Source organism: Henckelia pumila, chromosome 4 (genome assembly GCF_033568475.1).
Source record: "Henckelia pumila isolate YLH828 chromosome 4, ASM3356847v2, whole genome shotgun sequence".
NCBI classification, from domain to species: Eukaryota; Viridiplantae; Streptophyta; class Magnoliopsida; order Lamiales; family Gesneriaceae; genus Henckelia; species Henckelia pumila.
This window is the reverse complement of record NC_133123.1, coordinates 10551103-10569101: the sequence shown is the minus strand read 5'-3', so window position 1 is coordinate 10569101 and position 17999 is coordinate 10551103. Positions and strand designations below refer to the sequence as shown.

General features: G+C 33.2%; 2 protein-coding genes across 2 annotated transcripts; one reads left to right on the top strand and one right to left on the bottom strand.

Annotated features, from left to right (window-relative positions):
• The first annotated feature begins 3102 nt into the window (after positions 1 to 3102).
• LOC140894678 (putative ABC transporter C family member 15) lies at positions 3103 to 13502 on the top strand. Its single transcript, XM_073303246.1, has 11 exons — positions 3103 to 3303; positions 7312 to 9653; positions 9777 to 9863; positions 10139 to 10786; positions 10867 to 11031; positions 11192 to 11486; positions 11594 to 11808; positions 11913 to 12218; positions 12496 to 12559; positions 12654 to 12893; positions 12998 to 13502. Exons 1-11 carry the CDS (start codon positions 3255 to 3257, stop codon positions 13123 to 13125), a joined length of 4539 nt encoding a protein of 1512 aa, XP_073159347.1. The 5' UTR covers positions 3103 to 3254; the 3' UTR covers positions 13126 to 13502.
• Positions 13503 to 13790: 288 nt separating this feature from the next.
• LOC140863524 (ribose-phosphate pyrophosphokinase 1) lies at positions 13791 to 17774 on the bottom strand. The gene is made up of 9 exons (XM_073267006.1): positions 17617 to 17774; positions 17336 to 17527; positions 16671 to 16919; positions 16076 to 16219; positions 15746 to 15913; positions 15452 to 15521; positions 14850 to 14931; positions 14360 to 14519; positions 13791 to 14098 (listed from the first exon to the last, which is right to left on the bottom strand). Exons 1-9 carry the CDS (start codon positions 17698 to 17700, stop codon positions 14060 to 14062), a joined length of 1188 nt encoding a protein of 395 aa, XP_073123107.1. The 5' UTR covers positions 17701 to 17774; the 3' UTR covers positions 13791 to 14059.
• Positions 17775 to 17999: the final 225 nt, after the last annotated feature.

Here is a 17999-nt window from a genome sequence, read left to right as displayed (position 1 = left end):
CCAATTATCTAATTAAAAAATGATCCTTCAGAAATCAGAATTAATTGCAAAAAATATGAACATCACATAATAAAAAAATATCGGGTCGTAGAATCCATTATTAAGAACTAGTATTTCGTTGCACGCGTTGCGTGCTCGTACATTTCGTTTTTTTAACGAAAAAAATAAATAATAAATTTAAAAATAATAAAAATATAACGTTTTCCTAAACAAATATTCACAAAAAATATGCATATATATTATAAAATGAGTGTTATTTTTGTAAATAAAATAATATCAAAGGGCACAAAGTGAGCTTTTAATGGCTAAAAAAGAGGAAACCATATAAAATGCATATTTTGCCCATTAATTTTGATTTTATTGATAATTAAATTAGGAAATAATGGTAATTTCAAATCAAGTTTCACCAATTAATTGAAAATTTGTTAATTAGAGGGTCTTTACTTTAATAATATAATATAGTAAGATAAATTCATAAAATGGACTCATACGAATAATTTGCAGATCACGTAAGCTAATTAACTTTAAAGTTTAGAGCCAACCATTTGAAAAAAACTTGATTGTGTGACGTCAATAAAAATGTTGAATTACGTAAAATATTTATAAGCTCTGCAATTGTCAATTTGTAAAAGCCTTAATTTGATTTTATTATTATTATTATTATTATTATTATTATTATTATTATTATTATTATTATTATTATTATTATTATTATTATTATTATTATTATATTTTATTTTATTTTATTTTATTTTATTTTATTTTATTTTTTATTTTTTGGGTCAGAATTCGATTATCCCACTGATATCTATGATATCCAAAATCTTTGTCTCAGCTGAATAATATCCGATATATATTTCTGCAGGTGCCCCAAATAACGGAAATCGAGTTTTTGATATGTGCCTAAAATACTTTTCCCATAAGTATATTTTCTTACATAAAAAAACCCCACTTTTTAAATAATATGAAAATGTCCCTCTTTTTTCATATAAACAAATATAAATTCCCACATGTCCGGTTTTGCACTAAAAATATAATAAAGAGTGAAATATATACATAAAATATTTGCCATTAACATTCTAATTATAAGGTGTGTTCAAAAAAGTTGGACGCCCGGATAATTGTTTTTTTTTTCCTCTTGATCATCTTTTAAGTTGAGAGAAGACTGAGTTCTTGATAAACTAGAGATTTCTTTTTAAATTTAAGATTTTAGTGTCAAATAAATTACAAGTTATCGCTGAGACAATTGTTTTTAAGTAGAGATATTAAGTATAATTTAAGATACGTATTGTATATTTAAAAGTTTGATATGAAGTGGACAATTATTCAAATGGCGACGAGATATAAAATATGTAGATTTAACGAAAGGAAAGTTTTATTAGATCAAAATTAATTATTTTTAAAATTTGAATGTTATTGTTTAGGTAAATTAAGAAATAATAATAATGTTTTGACACGTTTGAAGGGAGAAGGCATTAAAGGAGGAAAAATGAAGAAGATTAAATTTAATCTAATTAATAAACTTAGTACTGACGCTGCCAGGGAATTTTCACTACAGCCACACCACCAAACATTCCATAGTGGGAAGAATATGCGTACATACGCTAGCTTTATGTTCCACCACCCTTTTCTTGTTTTAATTTCAATAAAATAATCGGATATCGCAGCCACATATAATGTACTGGAACTACTGAGTTTAGAGAAAGAGGGCGTGAAGAAATTGACTAGTACATGACATTAGATGTCATGTTTTCAATGAGACAAAAATAGCTTAATAACTAAAGAGTAGGTGATCGACATCGATAACTCAAATCATATATATTTATAACGAAAAATAATTTTTTTTTTATATAAAAGCAATATTTTTTAACGAGTCGTTCAGTCGGATATCCATCTGATCACAAAATTATCGCATCAAACAATCTTGTAAGAATTTTTATGAGGATTTTGAGTAAGATTTTTATGTATAAACAATCAAAACACATTTGAGAATCTTTAAAAATAACTAAACATGCATGCAAAGTACAATTGATTTTAATCTCGATATCCTTTGAAGTTTGAAGCGCATCACTTGAAAACTAATGTTCGAAATTTTGAAGATAGTTGAGTTGATCGAGTATTTAAATTTTGAGGCAAATGCCACATGTTCGAATTTCACAAAATTTTTATATGTTCGAAAATGTATGCATGTTTACATGCGTATCAGCGTATGTCATTTGTAGGTTACTACGTATATATATTCAATTTTATTTTTTTTTTGGTGATTTTGGTCCTATAAATCCAAATTTCAGTACTCTTAGTTCCGCGATTTTAAATTTTTTTTTTAATTTTAGTCATTTCTCATTGAAAGTGTTGAATTTTAAGGCTCCGTTTGATACGAGGACATGATAACTAAATTATTAATAACTTGATAGATAAGTGGTGGATAAATGAAGATTATATTTATATTTGATAGTGAGCATTATGTTTGATATGTGATATATTGGTGGGATTGATAAATATACATTTTATGTTGTGACCAAAATACCCTCATTAATTACCTCAAATTTCTCAACCATTAACTTTCTTTCCCCTAGTTATTATTATTTAAGTTTGAGGTTATTTTGGTAAATGCATGTAATAATCCAGTGGGACAATTTCAATCCTTGGAAATACACATGGAAAAGGAATCAAGCTTGTACAGTAGATTTTAATCAATCCATTTAATAGTCCATCTCCAAAAATCATTTCAAACATGAGTTTATTTATCAATCAAGCTTTTATCCTAGGTATCAAAGGGAGGTCTCATATGGATACCACATATGAACGACAAATAGCCTAAAAAAAAAACAAATATAACTTTACTAAACTGAATTTCGACAACATCAGGGACCAAATTAAAAAAAAAAAGTTACCTGTACATCACTAACAATGCAATTGTGTCTGAGATGACATCCCTAAATTTTTTTTATTAATTTTTTTTTTTAATAAAATGAACATCTTATACTTTAATTTTGTCAGGATGTTATATATCATATAAAAAATACTTAATAAACACAATTATTGGTGGTGACATCTTATTGTGCTTCCAAGGATCATCTGCTCTCCACCTCATCTCTCCATATTATATATATATATCGATATTACCTCTGCTGAATTTAGAAAGTCTCATATATATTTTTTTCACACACTTAGTGTGTGGTTCTCTCTGTTAATTTCCTTTCTTTTTTTCTTTTTTTTTCCCTTCTTCTTTTTTGTACGTTCATATTTAGCTAATGATAGAGGAGAAAATGGTGTTGGAAGATACTATATTAAGCCTTTCAGGTAAGCTTTATTTTTTATTTTCTAGATATATATAATTATTTGGAATTTTATGTTTTTATTGCGTGCAGTTTTGACACGTACTAGAATGAATATTAAATACAGTGGTATTATATGAAAATTAAATTAATGAACATTCATGAATCTGATTTTTATAAGAATGCTTCCTCGATGTTTATAGAGTGATCAGCTGCAGAAAAAATTTAATTTATCAACCTCGATGTTTATTGGGATGGTGGAAATATATTCTAGCTTCTTATCTTATGAATTCATATATGTTCATCGGTAAATTTTATTTCGATTTATTCAAAAAAACAAAATTAATTTTGGTTTTTACTAATCTTGATTAATTTTTTTTTTTGAGGTTAATTACTTTTTGATAAAATTTAAGCATCGACAACAAATTTTATGCATCTCCTCATCAAGAACTGCTCTTGTCTGATCGAATGTCGTCAATCTCATGGTTTAATAGTTATTATGTTGTTTCAATCACCTAATATATATATTCTCTTGATGTCCCTTTAATCGATGTTACGTTACGCGCACGTATGTGCGAATATGTATGTGTATGTGCGCGCGCCTTGTCCCCATATGCATGCACCTGATCAGGGAATTTTTTTCTATATCATACATTCAATTTCATATAGTATTATTTGAATAAAATGTGAGTTTATGATAACATAATTTTCGTCAAATTTAGATTTAATTATTAAAAATAATCTATCAATTGTATTTATCTGATTCATTCAATTTGTTGTATAATTTTTTATTTAAGTGATTTAGTAAAAAAAATTAATAATTAATGAGCATGATTTTTTTTTTAAAAAATAGTTTTTTAATGTTCCATTAGGATCCAAGAAATAAAACAAAAGGGGATGTCACGAAATCGATGTACACTTTGAGGGAAAGGAGAACATGCATGTGTGCTGGACTTGAACATTTGTCTATTTGCCTGTGGCCCTTTTGTTCTTTACACTTCACAATGAATGAATGAGTGAATAGGGGGGATATAATAATGATTAACAATTTTATTGGTTTTGTATTTTGTCTTTTGGATTCATTATTATATTTATGCATAAGTGGCTAGCTATTGTCAATTGCAATTAGGAAAAATATAAAAATATTCATATTTCAAATCTTCCATTAAATCCAATTACGTCGATTTAACGGGATGTATTTTTTGTAGAAATTTAATGAATTTTGTTTTTTAAAAAATTATACTTCATCTAGGTTTAGGTTTAGTTATATTTTCACATGGATTAAGAAAACTATTGGAAAACAAAATTCACATGGAAATTACCCTCTTTTTTAATTAATTAGTGTTTCAATAGGATACAAACATTTTTTCAGAAGTAGGTAACGTATTTATTGAATATAGGTATATTAGTAAAAGGATTGAGAATATAATACCAATATATATAGTGGAAAATATATTTCAGATGAAAAATAAAATGTAATCTTTATTATTATATTTAGAAAGGAAGGAATAGAATTTTGTAATGTTGCCAGAGTTCTATATATAGAATTTTACAGAGTTATAAAATATTTTCATGGACTCTTGTGAATTTTTTTTTTAAAACTTTTTGCATCCATTTATAAATTTTGTTCGTAGAATCATATGAATTTTGTATATTTAAAATAAAACAAAACTTGTTGTAACTGAAAACACAAAATGTGTTCGTTAAAATATTTTAGCTACTGTAATTTTATAAAATTTTGATATAACATAGTTATTCTTTCGTTTATATGTTTATGCCTATGTGTGTGTACCTTCACAAAATTTTAAAATATATACGTCATTGTATCAAATTAGTAATGTTGTGCTTGTGTTTGCGGATATAAATCTCCACTATACTAAATCAATAAAGTTGGTTTACATGTCTTAATGCGAATAAAAATCTAAATATACATTGTGTAAATATAAATGTGAGTTAAAATATGAATTAGATTGCGAGTTGATTTAAAAAATTAAATTGGGTAAATTTGTTATAAATCTCCCAACCCAAACTTAGTTCGAATTCTGATAGAAAAAAAATATGTTGCACTCCCTAATTTTTTTTAAAAAATCGTCACTTTGGACCCATATGTTTTTTCTTGAATGAAAATTGATACAAAATATTGAAAATATAATATAAAATATATGGTATGTGTCATGTGATTACCAACTGTTACTAATATATGATTTTTTAGTACTCAAATATGTACAACAAGTATTAGTATGAATTACATATTTGTCTTTTTTCTCGAATGAAAATCGGTACAAAACATTAAAAATATGGTACTAAATATGATTTTTTTAGTACCTAAACATGTATAACAAGTATTGATATATATTAACTGCACATTTGTCTCTTTTTTTTTGAAGAAAATAGATACAAAATATTAAAATATAATACTAATATATGATATTTGATTACTAATTGTTTCAAATCTGATACTAATAAATGATATTCAAGTACCCAAACATGTATACCAAATGTCGACTTTAATAAATTGTTTCCAATTTTATACTCAAAATTGTATCTTTTTTATAATATATATCTAAAATAATTAGTAATCAAATATCACATATTGGTAGCATTTTTTTATTGGTTTGTACTGATCTTCACTCGGAAAAATACATGTGGGTCTAGAGAGTAAATTTTTTATAGCATTAAATTTTAATTATAGCATAAATTTGTATTCTTTATTTCTTTTTAAATTATATTCTATAAGTCTTAGTTTGAGCTATGTTTCTATCATTTTCGTTGTACAATTGGTCAAGAACACAAAAACTTATATGAGATAGTTGTGTTGGTTAATATCGTAAGATGAATCTTCTGTATGACTTGATACATAAAAAAAATATAATTTTTTTGCAAAAACTTATGTGAGACAGTCTCAAGAATCAAATTTGTAAGACAATCTCTTACTTAAGCACCCATAAAAAAACATTAGCTTTCATGTCAAGAGTTTCAAAGGAGAAAGAGTTTTGTTTGAGTTGAATCAAAGACAAATTTTCACATTTTATAATTATACTTTAGACTTTAAATCTTGTAGAGAAAATAAAATATTTAGTAAAAAATTAGAAGTAGATAAGATATTGTAAATATAAATAAATTACGAATAAGTTAATTACTATAAACGCCTTAAGATATATTGTATGTAGAGATATGATACAATCATAATTTTCATTTAGTTTCACCAATGAGATGTTGTACTTGATATAATAATAATAATAATAATAATAATAATAATAATAATAATAATAATAATAATAATAATAATAATAATAATAATAATAATAATAATAATAATAATAATAATAATAATAATAATAATAATAATAATAATAATAATAATAATAATAATACACCAATTAAATCTTTTTGCGAAATATATTGAGATTAAAGTAATTTTTAAAGTTAATATTTGAGCTTTTATACACAAAATTAATCATGGGAATGTTTCACAAAAAATTTTGTTTACTTTATATGTTGTATAGATAACATATTGATTTAGAAAAATCTAAATCGATGGGTTGTTATATTTATATATAATTTAAAATCTAAATATATGTTTGTAGATTTTAAAACTCTATAAAAAAAATTCTTAAAAAAATCATCAATTCTCCTACGTTAAAAACAGCTCATTGTAGCCTGAGAAGGACCCTCCCGTAATAACTACAAAAAGATGAGACGGTCAAGAAACGACAATGGCACGAGGTTGGTGGACTTAAGATTCGAAAATCAAGTTTCAGATTATTTTAGTTAAAAAGAAAATTTCAAGAACAATTAGAACGAATAAAGGAGTGTGAAAATCAAATATTCAAAGCAACCCAAATAAAACATAGTGTGAATTTAAATATCAGGTTTTAAACTAGGTGAAAAAAATTTACTCAAAACTTTTACATATATATATATATATATATGCATGCATGTATGTTGGATGATTCTTTAGGACCGAACAAGACTAATCTTTCATGTCGTTTCCTACTCTTTCTTGACTGTTGTGTTGTTTTACAACGAACAGAGTCCGAATTCAGTCGATTGCGGATGGCATGGCCAGAACTGATCTCTCCCTGCTTCTGGGAAGATGCAAGCATAGCTTTGCAGCTTGGATTCCTTGCTCTATTGTCGTTCCACTTCGTAAAACTCGTGGCTTCGCTCTGGTCAGGCAGAAAGAAAGTTAATGGCGTCGAAAAATATCCCACAGATTATAGATATGACTTCTCCTACAAACTTGGCATCATCTGTTCCATTATAATGCTCGGTACTCATTGTGCCACGGTGCTGGTGATGCAAGGAAGAACGAGAACTCAGTGCGAGTCCACAGTTGTATTTGTTGTCTCCAGGATTATGCAAGTGGTGTCGTGGGCGATCACGTTGATTGTGCTGTACAGAATCAGAAACAGAACATACCTCAAGTTTCCTTGGATCTTGAGGTTATGGTGGACGTCTAGCTTCTTGTTATCTCTTGCTCGTGTTGTGGTTGATGTGCATTGCATTGTAACAAACGATGATCGCCTTAGAACGCAAGACTATGCTGATATGATCGGTTTTCTTGCTTCTGTCTGCTTGTTAGGTGTATCAGTTAGAGGGAAAACTGGCATAGGATATGTCAGTTTAGGTGATTTCACGGTTCCGCTTATCAATGGGGATAAGGAAAAGCTAGGTGGAGTACAGAGAAACAGTCCTTATGGAAGCGCCAGCCTCGTCCAACTCGTCACCTTTTCTTGGCTCAATCCATTGTTTGATCTGGGGGTTAAGAAGCCAATTGATCAGGATGAAGTCCCAGACGTCGATGTTAAGGATTCTGCGTGTTTTTTATCCAAGGATTTTGATGAATGCCTCGAGTATGTCAAGAAAAATGACGAAACCGCAAACCCGTCTATTTACAAGGCAATGTACTTGTTTGCAAGGAAGAAAGCAGCAATTAATGCGCTTTTTGCCATCACAAGTGCCGCAACTTCTTATGTAGGGCCATACCTTATAAATGACTTCGTGAGTTTCCTGAATAATAAGAAATCTAGGACTATAGAAAGTGGTTACCTTCTTGCACTAGGATTCCTCGGGGCAAAGGTGGTCGAGACAACAGCACAAAGGCAGTGGATTTTTGGAGCTCGTCAGTTGGGTCTTCGGCTAAGAGCTGCTTTGATTTCTCACATTTATAAAAAGGGCCTAATCTTGTCGAGTCAGTCCCGCCAGAGCCGAACCAGTGGAGAGATCATGAATTACATGAGTGTGGACGTACAAAGAATCACAGACTTTGTATGGTACTTGAATACACTTTGGATGTTGCCAATACAAATCTCATTAGCACTTTATATTTTGCATATGAATCTAGGAATGGGAGCTCTAGTTGCTTTAGCTGTAACAGTAATCATAATGGCTGGAAACATACCATTAACAAGGATTCAGAAGAACTACCAAACAAAGATAATGGAAGCCAAGGATGATCGTATGAAATCTACATCAGAAGTTCTTCGAAATATGAAGACACTTAAATTGCAAGCATGGGATAGTCATCATCTTCAGAAGATAGTGAATTTAAGAAAAACAGAACACAATTGGCTATGGAAGTCACTTAGGTTGTCAGCATTAACGGCATTCGTCTTCTGGGGTTCACCAACCTTCATTTCAGTTATTACATTTGGTGGATGTGTTTTGATGGGGATTCCGCTCACAGCTGGGAGGGTCTTATCTGCACTGGCTACCTTTCGAATGCTTCAAGATCCAATATTCAATCTACCTGACTTGCTTAATGCGATTGCACAAGGGAAAGTTTCGGCTGATAGAATTTCTTCCTACCTGCAAGAAGATGAGCTCAGGTCAGATGCAGTCGAATTTGTTCCAAGTAATGAGACAGAATTCCACGTAGAGATCGATCATGGAAAGTTCAGATGGGACACAGAATCACAAATTCCAACACTTGATCAGATACAACTGCAAGTAAAAAGGGGAATGAAAGTGGCGATATGTGGAACTGTTGGATCTGGGAAGTCCAGTCTGCTTTCATGCATACTTGGTGAGATGCAGAAACTGTCAGGAGTGATGAAGATCAGCGGATCGAAGGCTTATGTTCCTCAGTCTCCATGGATATTGACAGGGAACATAAGAGAAAATATCCTCTTTGGAAAGCCATTTGAAAGTTCCAAATATGACAAGACAATCGAAGCTTGTGCTCTGATAAAGGATTTTGATCTATTTGCTGCTGGAGACTTGACAGAAATAGGAGAAAGAGGGATAAATATGAGTGGAGGCCAGAAACAAAGAATACAAATTGCTCGGGCGGTATACCAGGATGCTGATATATATCTTCTAGATGACCCTTTCAGCGCCGTTGATGCTCACACAGGCACAGAACTCTTTCAGGTTAGTGACTTAGCTGCCGGTTGGATTTAGAGAACTTGTTACAAATTTAATATTGTATCGACAACTATAGCAATAATGTGCCGTGGAAAAAACTGATTTAGATTTATAATTTATATTCTACAGGATTGCTTGATGGGGGTCCTCAAGGACAAAACGATATTGTATGTTACCCACCAAGTTGAATTTCTTCCTGCAGCTGACCTCATTCTGGTAAGCAACAAGAAACACACAATGCCAGTTCTTGTGTTTGGTAAAATAAACCATGAAATGCCAAATCTCTTATCATTTGAAGAAATTTAAGTGGGATTCTTTATATGCTGATTATTGTGCATATCAGAACATACGAAATAAAAATGAACGCTGCTACATGGAATATCTAGACCATGTAGAAACGGCTTTATTTCATATTTGTTCTGAATAACTATAGTTTAATACAAATTCCCAGATTTACTTATGGTTTCACATCATAACCAAAATATCGACAGGTGATGCAACATGGAAAAATAGCACAAGCTGGGACTTTTAAGGAACTTTTGAAACAAAATATCGGGTTTGAAGTTCTAGTTGGAGCACACAACCAAGCTATAGAGGCTGTCCTAACAGTTGAAAGCTCAAGTAGAACCTCTGAGTGCGTGGTTGTAGACAATGAAACAGATACAGACACCAGTACAAATCAAGAATTCCTTCATACTAAGCAAGACTCTGAGCATAGTCTATGTGTTGAAATAACGGAGAGAGAAGGGAGGCTGGTGCAGGATGAAGAAAGAGAGAAAGGAAGCATTGGAAAAGAAATTTACATGTCTTACTTGACTACCGTGAAAGGCGGTGCCTTAGTTCCAGTCATTCTTCTTGCGCAAACATCGTTCCAAGTGTTACAGGTTGCCAGCAACTATTGGATGGCATGGGCTTGCCCAACAGGAGAGGATAAGCCAGTGACTGGAATGAAGTTTGTGTTGCTTATTTATACACTTCTTGCTGTTGTTAGTTCACTTTGTGTGCTAGTCCGAGCCTCTTTTGTCGCTGTTGCTGGTCTTCAAACATCAGAGAAGCTATTCAGCAAAATGCTGAATAGTATTTTCCGTGCTCCAATGGCATTCTTCGACTCTACACCTTCAGGAAGAATCATAAACCGGGTAAGTATATTAGAGTAAATCTATATTTGGGAAAACAATTTTAAAATCAAGGTATCCTCAAACATTAACGCTGAGTACAGGCTTCTACAGACCAAAGTGTCCTGGATTTGGAGATGGCAAACAAATTGGGTTGGTGTGCTTTCTCCATAATTCAGCTTCTTGGAACTATAACAGTGATGTCACAAGTTGCGTGGGAAGTATTCGTCATTTTTATCCCAGTGACAGCTATATGCATCCGGTACCAGGTAAAGTATTGCTTTTAACGCTGTTAGACATTAAGACTTTGCCACAAAGTTATTGTCTTTATATGCATAAAAACACATCCTTTACCTTCGGAGTCATTTATTCATACTTTTCTTGCAAGCATTAGAGAACACGCGATTCATGATTGTTTCAAATTTTCAGCAATATTACATACCAACAGCGAGAGAATTGGCTCGTCTATCAGGGATCCAGAGAGCCCCAATCCTCCACCATTTTGCAGAGTCACTTTCTGGAGCAGCATCAATTCGAGCTTTTGACCAACAAGAACGCTTCTCTGATGCAAACCTTTGCCTCATTGACAACCATTCAAGGCCATGGTTTCATAATGTATCAGCAATGGAGTGGCTTTCTTTCAGATTGAATCAGTTGTCCAATTTTGTTTTTGCTTTCTCATTGGTTTTGTTAGTTACTCTTCCCGAAGGAATCATCAACCCAAGTACGCACAGCATATTACGCTGCTTATGTTTCTACATGTAACAAATATTTCTATAGCTAACCAGAATGATTGAATATGGTTTTATACTCATGGACCTTTTTTCACAGGCATTGCTGGGCTGGCAGTCACTTATGGAATAAATCTAAATGTTTTGCAAGCTTCAGTCATATGGAACATATGCAATGCAGAAAATAAAATGATATCAGTTGAGCGGATTCTTCAGTACTCAAACATTGCAAGTGAATCGCCCCTCGTGATTGAAGATAGTAAACCACCAGCATCCTGGCCAGATGTCGGAAAAATCTGTTTCAAAAATCTACAGGTAATACTTTCACAAGTTCATCTGTGTCAATCTAAGTCAACATGTTCTGGTATTAAAAATTATCGTACTCATGATATTTTTCAATTCAATGCATGACTATGCAGATACGCTATGCCGAGCATTTACCATTTGTCTTGAAAAATATTACTTGCACATTCCCTGGAAGGAAGAAAATTGGGGTAGTGGGAAGGACAGGTAGCGGTAAATCAACCCTCATACAGGCCATCTTCCGAATCGTAGAATCTGGAGAAGGCAGCATCATCATTGATGATGTCGATATATCAAAGATAGGCCTTCATGACCTGAGATCAAGGCTCAGCATCATACCGCAGGACCCAACAATGTTTGAGGGAACAGTTAGAGGAAATTTTGACCCTCTAGAGCAACATACCGACCATGAGATATGGCAGGTACGTGGCTATAATCTATGACAGTATAGCCTTCATGTGGCAATCACCTGATGGGAAAAATCTTGCTTTACTTCACTGCGATGCATGAAACTTTTAAAATAAAAGTCACTTCAAACATTGGCACGATGTTGTGCATCACCTAAGTGAGCAGAAAATATAAGCCTTTAACTGATAGGCCAACAACTTTATCACTTTGTCGAAAATCTTTGAACAAAATCACCCGTTCAAGAAATTCCATTGGATGTAAAATGTTGTTTCTGAGTTAGCTTTCTTTCAGGCATTGGACAAATGTCAACTAGGACTTATAGTTCGCCAGAAGCCTGAGAAGCTAGAAACTCCTGGTCAGTTTTTAAAATTTTTTACTGCCAGTTATTGTTCAATTTCGATCAAAGTCATTACTCTTTGAACTAAATCAATTAAAACATACATTGACAGTGGTAGAAAATGGAGATAACTGGAGCGTTGGCCAGAGGCAGCTCTTCTGTCTTGGAAGAGCTCTGCTAAAGAAAAGCAGTATTCTTATTCTAGATGAAGCAACTGCATCAGTTGATTCTGCAACCGATGGGGCGATACAAAAGATTATAAGTCAAGAGTTTAAAGATCGTACTGTTGTCACTATAGCTCACAGGATCCACACCGTTATAGACAGCGATCTTGTCTTGGTTCTGAGTGATGGTAAGGACCAACACCATAAATAAACTTCCTAGTGTGTTTTCAAAATATACTCCTACTTACGGGTACGAATCTTAATGCATGACTGTTTATTTTCCCTTGAGCAGGCAGAATAGCAGAGTATGACACACCAGCAAAGCTATTGGAAAGGGAAAATTCTTTCTTTTCCAGGTTAATTAAAGAGTATTCGATGAGATCACAGAGCTTCAACAACATTCCGAAGTTGCAGCAATAACTTTGATCCCCCCGAAACGCTGGAATTTTAACCACGCATTGGTTCGGAAGGAAGTATTCTAGTGCTGCTATACATTGTCAGACAAAATTCCAACAAGTTTTAACCAACGGTACCTTTGGCATATCCTTCCAGGCTTTCCAGCTTATCAAGAAGCAATTGTACCTAGCAAAGCTGCTGGGAATTAATCTAAGGTCTTACAGCAATTAAGATAAGAAACATTTACAAATAAAGTTGCATAAAGTTGCTAAGAATGTGAAGTATTACACCACATTTATACATCATTTTTGTGCTCATTGAATGTTCATGTTGGACATTGATTTGATACAAATAGAAGATTCACACAGCATTTTACCGTGAACTTAGCATACCTGAATTATCCATAAGTTAAATCACTTTTTGTTGCAAATGTTAAGAGTTTGTTAAAATCCCATACCAAAGTTCAAACTGTACCAAATCCAACAAGATCATTGCAATCATAAATAAAATCAAAGATTTGTTTGAGTTAAACTCAGATACCAAAGTCATTTATTTCTTGAGTTTCAGATTGAGATTCATACATCTCAATGGAATGATATTTCAAGCTCTAACATAATATGCACTAGATTGCGACACACCATTGATCGTATTCATTAATGAAAAGTACGAAATTGCAAGTACACTTCAACTCAGCAACCAAATGATTCAAATAAGTTATTTATATGGTGATCTGTGACGTACTAGTATCAGGTTACTCGACAAATTTTACGATGGGTACACTTTTGTCACTGAATTTTTTGATACCACGAGATTCATTTACACGCATTGCATTATTGCAATTACATTCTCACAATGGGGATACGGACTCGAAAATTTGACGCTATTAGATTCATTTAAGAGCGCTGTGTTGTTGCAATTACGATCTCGTCGGAGTCATGCATGAGAGATCTGGAATTCATCAGTCGATGCCCAGACTAGAGTAAGGTTCGAATCCAGCCTGAAATGAAAAGAGGGAAAATAAGAGCTTAAATTCTTGTATTAGATTGGCCAAAAGGCAAAAATAAGGACATTCGACGATCATATGAAGTAGAATAACAGTTTAGTGCATATATATATATATATGTATCTTTTAATTGAGTTGTACAAACTGCTATCGTGTTTCATCTTTCAACCTTTTTGGGCGGGGACTGAAGCAGGGAACGGAGTAAATAGCTAAAAAAATCTACTTTTAAACAGTCCAACTACCAGTGCTACTTACCGCACAATCATCATGCACACGCCATATGGTCTCGCCTAAGAGGTTTGCTACAGATAAGATTGTAAGCTGCGGAAAATAGTTCTGTTCGGATACTGGAATAGTGTTTGTTATGATAACCTCTTGAAACAGTCCACTCGACAATCTCTCTATCGCCGGAGGACTGCAACAAATAAGACATGAAACACATGTTCAACATGAAGACTGAAAATGAATGCACACAGTAATTATTGAAAGATGAATGTCATTGCAACAAAAGGCATACATCTCTTCAAGAAAAATTGGAAGAACTAAGGTCTGATCGTGCATGAAAAATGTTCAAGTAGCTCAACGAATCCAAACAAGGCAAATATATACCATGAAAGCGGAGAGAACATGTAGAAATTAAAACACAACTCAAAAGTTGGTTCAATCGATACTGGTAACATCAAATTTGGCCTCCATCGATCCATCCTACATGTTATTAATAAAACACCGTCAAAAAGTCAAGTACCTAAAAACAGCATGCGTACTGCAAGCATAAACCTCCCTGGCTCCTTCTTGATGTAATAGAGCTGCACCTTTAGCAATAGTACCTGCAAAGAAACTGAAGTAAATGTAGTTTCCAACCATGGATACATAAAACAAGACGAAGTGACTAAAACTGAGATTAATAATGGCAGATGCAGAAAAGATTGGGTTCAACGACTGACTAATACCAATGGATTAGCACAGAACATGATGCAAGAAGTGATTCTATGATCATCACAGTGCAGCAAATAAAAGCAGAGTAAATCCTGCCTGCTAGTCGTAGAGCACTTTTAGCTCTTTGAAAGCATGACCGTTAAAACTGAACTTCACCACATTATGTACAAGCATTCTTCTTTCCATTTCATACCCTCTCTACATCATTTTAATAAATTTTCTTTCATTAATAAATAACAAATTCACATCCACTGATAAATCAAATATAATACAAACTTAATTTCCAGTATCTCGTTTCGTGTATGGTTGCCATATCATTTCTCAAGAATTCCTTATATTTAACTTTGATTCCTTAATTGTTCCAGATTGAAAAGGAAAGGTTTCTGAGCCAGAAGGTGAGAAAAAACTAACCAGCAGTATCGATCATGTCATCCACCATCACAGCCACTTTTCCCTTGACATCACCAATCAAATTCATCACCTGAGCATTTGATTTTCTTAGATTTAAGATAGCTGAAGTATACCAAGAACGACCACAACATGAAATGCATATCTTAGATCACCTTTTGGAAGTAATAGCCATTTCAATATTTATTCGTTATGAATCTTATAGGTTGCATCAAGTTCACAAATTTTTCAATCAATCAGACAGCAAAATAATAAACATATTTTAGCAAGGGACCACTTAGAGATAACACTATTAACCTCAGCAACATTATGCCCATGGCGTCTCTTATCTACAATGGCCAGAGGAGCATCGGACAACTTTTTGGCAAAAGCTCTTGCTCTAGCAACCCCGCCAACATCAGGTGACACCACAACCAAATCATCAGAACATATTGTCTTGCTGGCAAGATAATCAAGTATGACAGGCTGCTTGTGTGTGTACGACCAATCATCCACCACCATATACACAAAAAATGGAGAAAGGAATTAGTTCACGTGAAATGCCTATATGTGTCAACAATAAAAGAATCATAAGATGCAACTCGCTTTTATAATTCAATTGCAGCGAGGGTTAAAAAGGTATATCACCAGCCCATGCACATGATCCACTGGAATGTCAAAATATCCAATTGACTGCCCCGAATGAAGGTCACAAGCAAGGACCCGGTCTGCACCTGCTTCAGTGATCAAGTTTGCCACAAGTTTTGCAGCAATTGATTCACGTCCTTGAGTCTAAAATGTAAGTGCATATTTAAAATGAGAAGAAGGGGATACACTAAAAATGCATCTATCAATCGTTAGGTGATGCACATAAAATGTGATATACTAAATTGAAGCCAGTTATGTTACATGTTCTCAGTTCATGAATGAGAAGGTAAAAACATTCCAAAACATAGCCTGAAAAAAAAATCAAAAGGAAAATGGAACTAGATAATGTTTAAATATCTCAATCATCGTAGGCAGATAAGGTGAAGGATCAAGGACGAGCGGATGGGCGAATTATGTAATTTACAAGCTACCCGAAAAGTGTATAGCTTCAAGTCCAGATTTCAACTTGAGAATTGAGATAACGGAGTCAATCGGACTTTGTGTGTTACCTTTGATAAATTGGGCAGTCTGAATTACATGAACCATGTTGATATACATTTTTTTATTTACAGAGGAAAAAAGGAGTAAACCTTGCCTTTCGATCAGCCCGTGCATATCCAAAATAAGGTATAACAGCTGTAATATTTTTGGCAGAAGCACGCCGGCAGGCATCAATCATTATCAAGAGCTCCATGAGATTTTCATTGGCTGGTGGACATGTAGGTTGCACAAGATACACATCACATCCTCTGACACTCTCTTGTAACTGAACATAAATCTCTCCATCAGCAAAACGTTTGATCTTAATTTTTCCCAGCTCCAAACCCATATAACAAGCAATTTCCTGTAAATCAAGCATTTGTCAATATGGCGATATAGTGAGCAAAAAATATAACCAAGTAGAGGGAACCCATAGAGAGATTCACAGAAACACAAGAAGCAATGGGATATTTTCCACACAGCAAATCAAACCAAAATAGAGGCTGGAACAGCACGACTAGAGACTACCAACACTAATTCTGCACTTAAATGGTAAATGTAATCATGGTAGACAGAGCTCGATGAACCGAAGAGACCCGAATTCAAGAATGTCAAACATTCGAGTCTCACATTTCCATCACGTAAATCTGCTCGAACAGTACATAAATGACAGCAAAACGATTTTTTTCCCCACTTGAAAACCGTGCTTCGCCCTCATCCAAGTACATGATCACCTCCCTTACAGGCAAACAAACGCACAACAACGAAGCAAGCAAAAACCTGAGAAAGTGATGGATTGGCAGTCCCAGAAAAAATACGAAGCCGTGTATCATTCTTCTGAGCCGGAATTCTGTCCAAAAATTGATTAGGGCCCGTCAAGAAGCTGGGAATCGAAGCAGCTTGCCCATTATAATCAAGCCCGGGTTTCCCATTGCCCTTCCATTTCATCGACTCCAACACATGATCACACCTCTACGAGAAAAAAAACAATTACATCAAATCCCAATATACATTCAGACAAATAAGGGAGTGATAGAGACGCAAGAAAGTTAAAATCTCACAACGAGTGATGGGATTTGCGGAGTTGAGTGAAGGGATTTATGGGGATTCAGAAGGTTGCTTATGGACCAGCCATGAGAAGCCATTCAGTTTCTTTTCTGTATGACAATTGTTGTGACTGGTGAGAGAATTAGGGATTAGGGTTTTAGCTCATATATTCTGAAATATTAATTTAATTTTGGGAAAATATAAATTTTTAATATTTAGTCTTATAACTAGTCATCATATCATTTGAATAGAAGATGTCATATCAAATTTAAAACATCAATTCGATACGACTTGAGGTATAAAAATCATGTCATTTGAAATATCTACTTTGGTTCATAAATTTAAATAAAATAATATTTTCCAATAAAAATTACATTTCAACATAATGTCAGAAAAC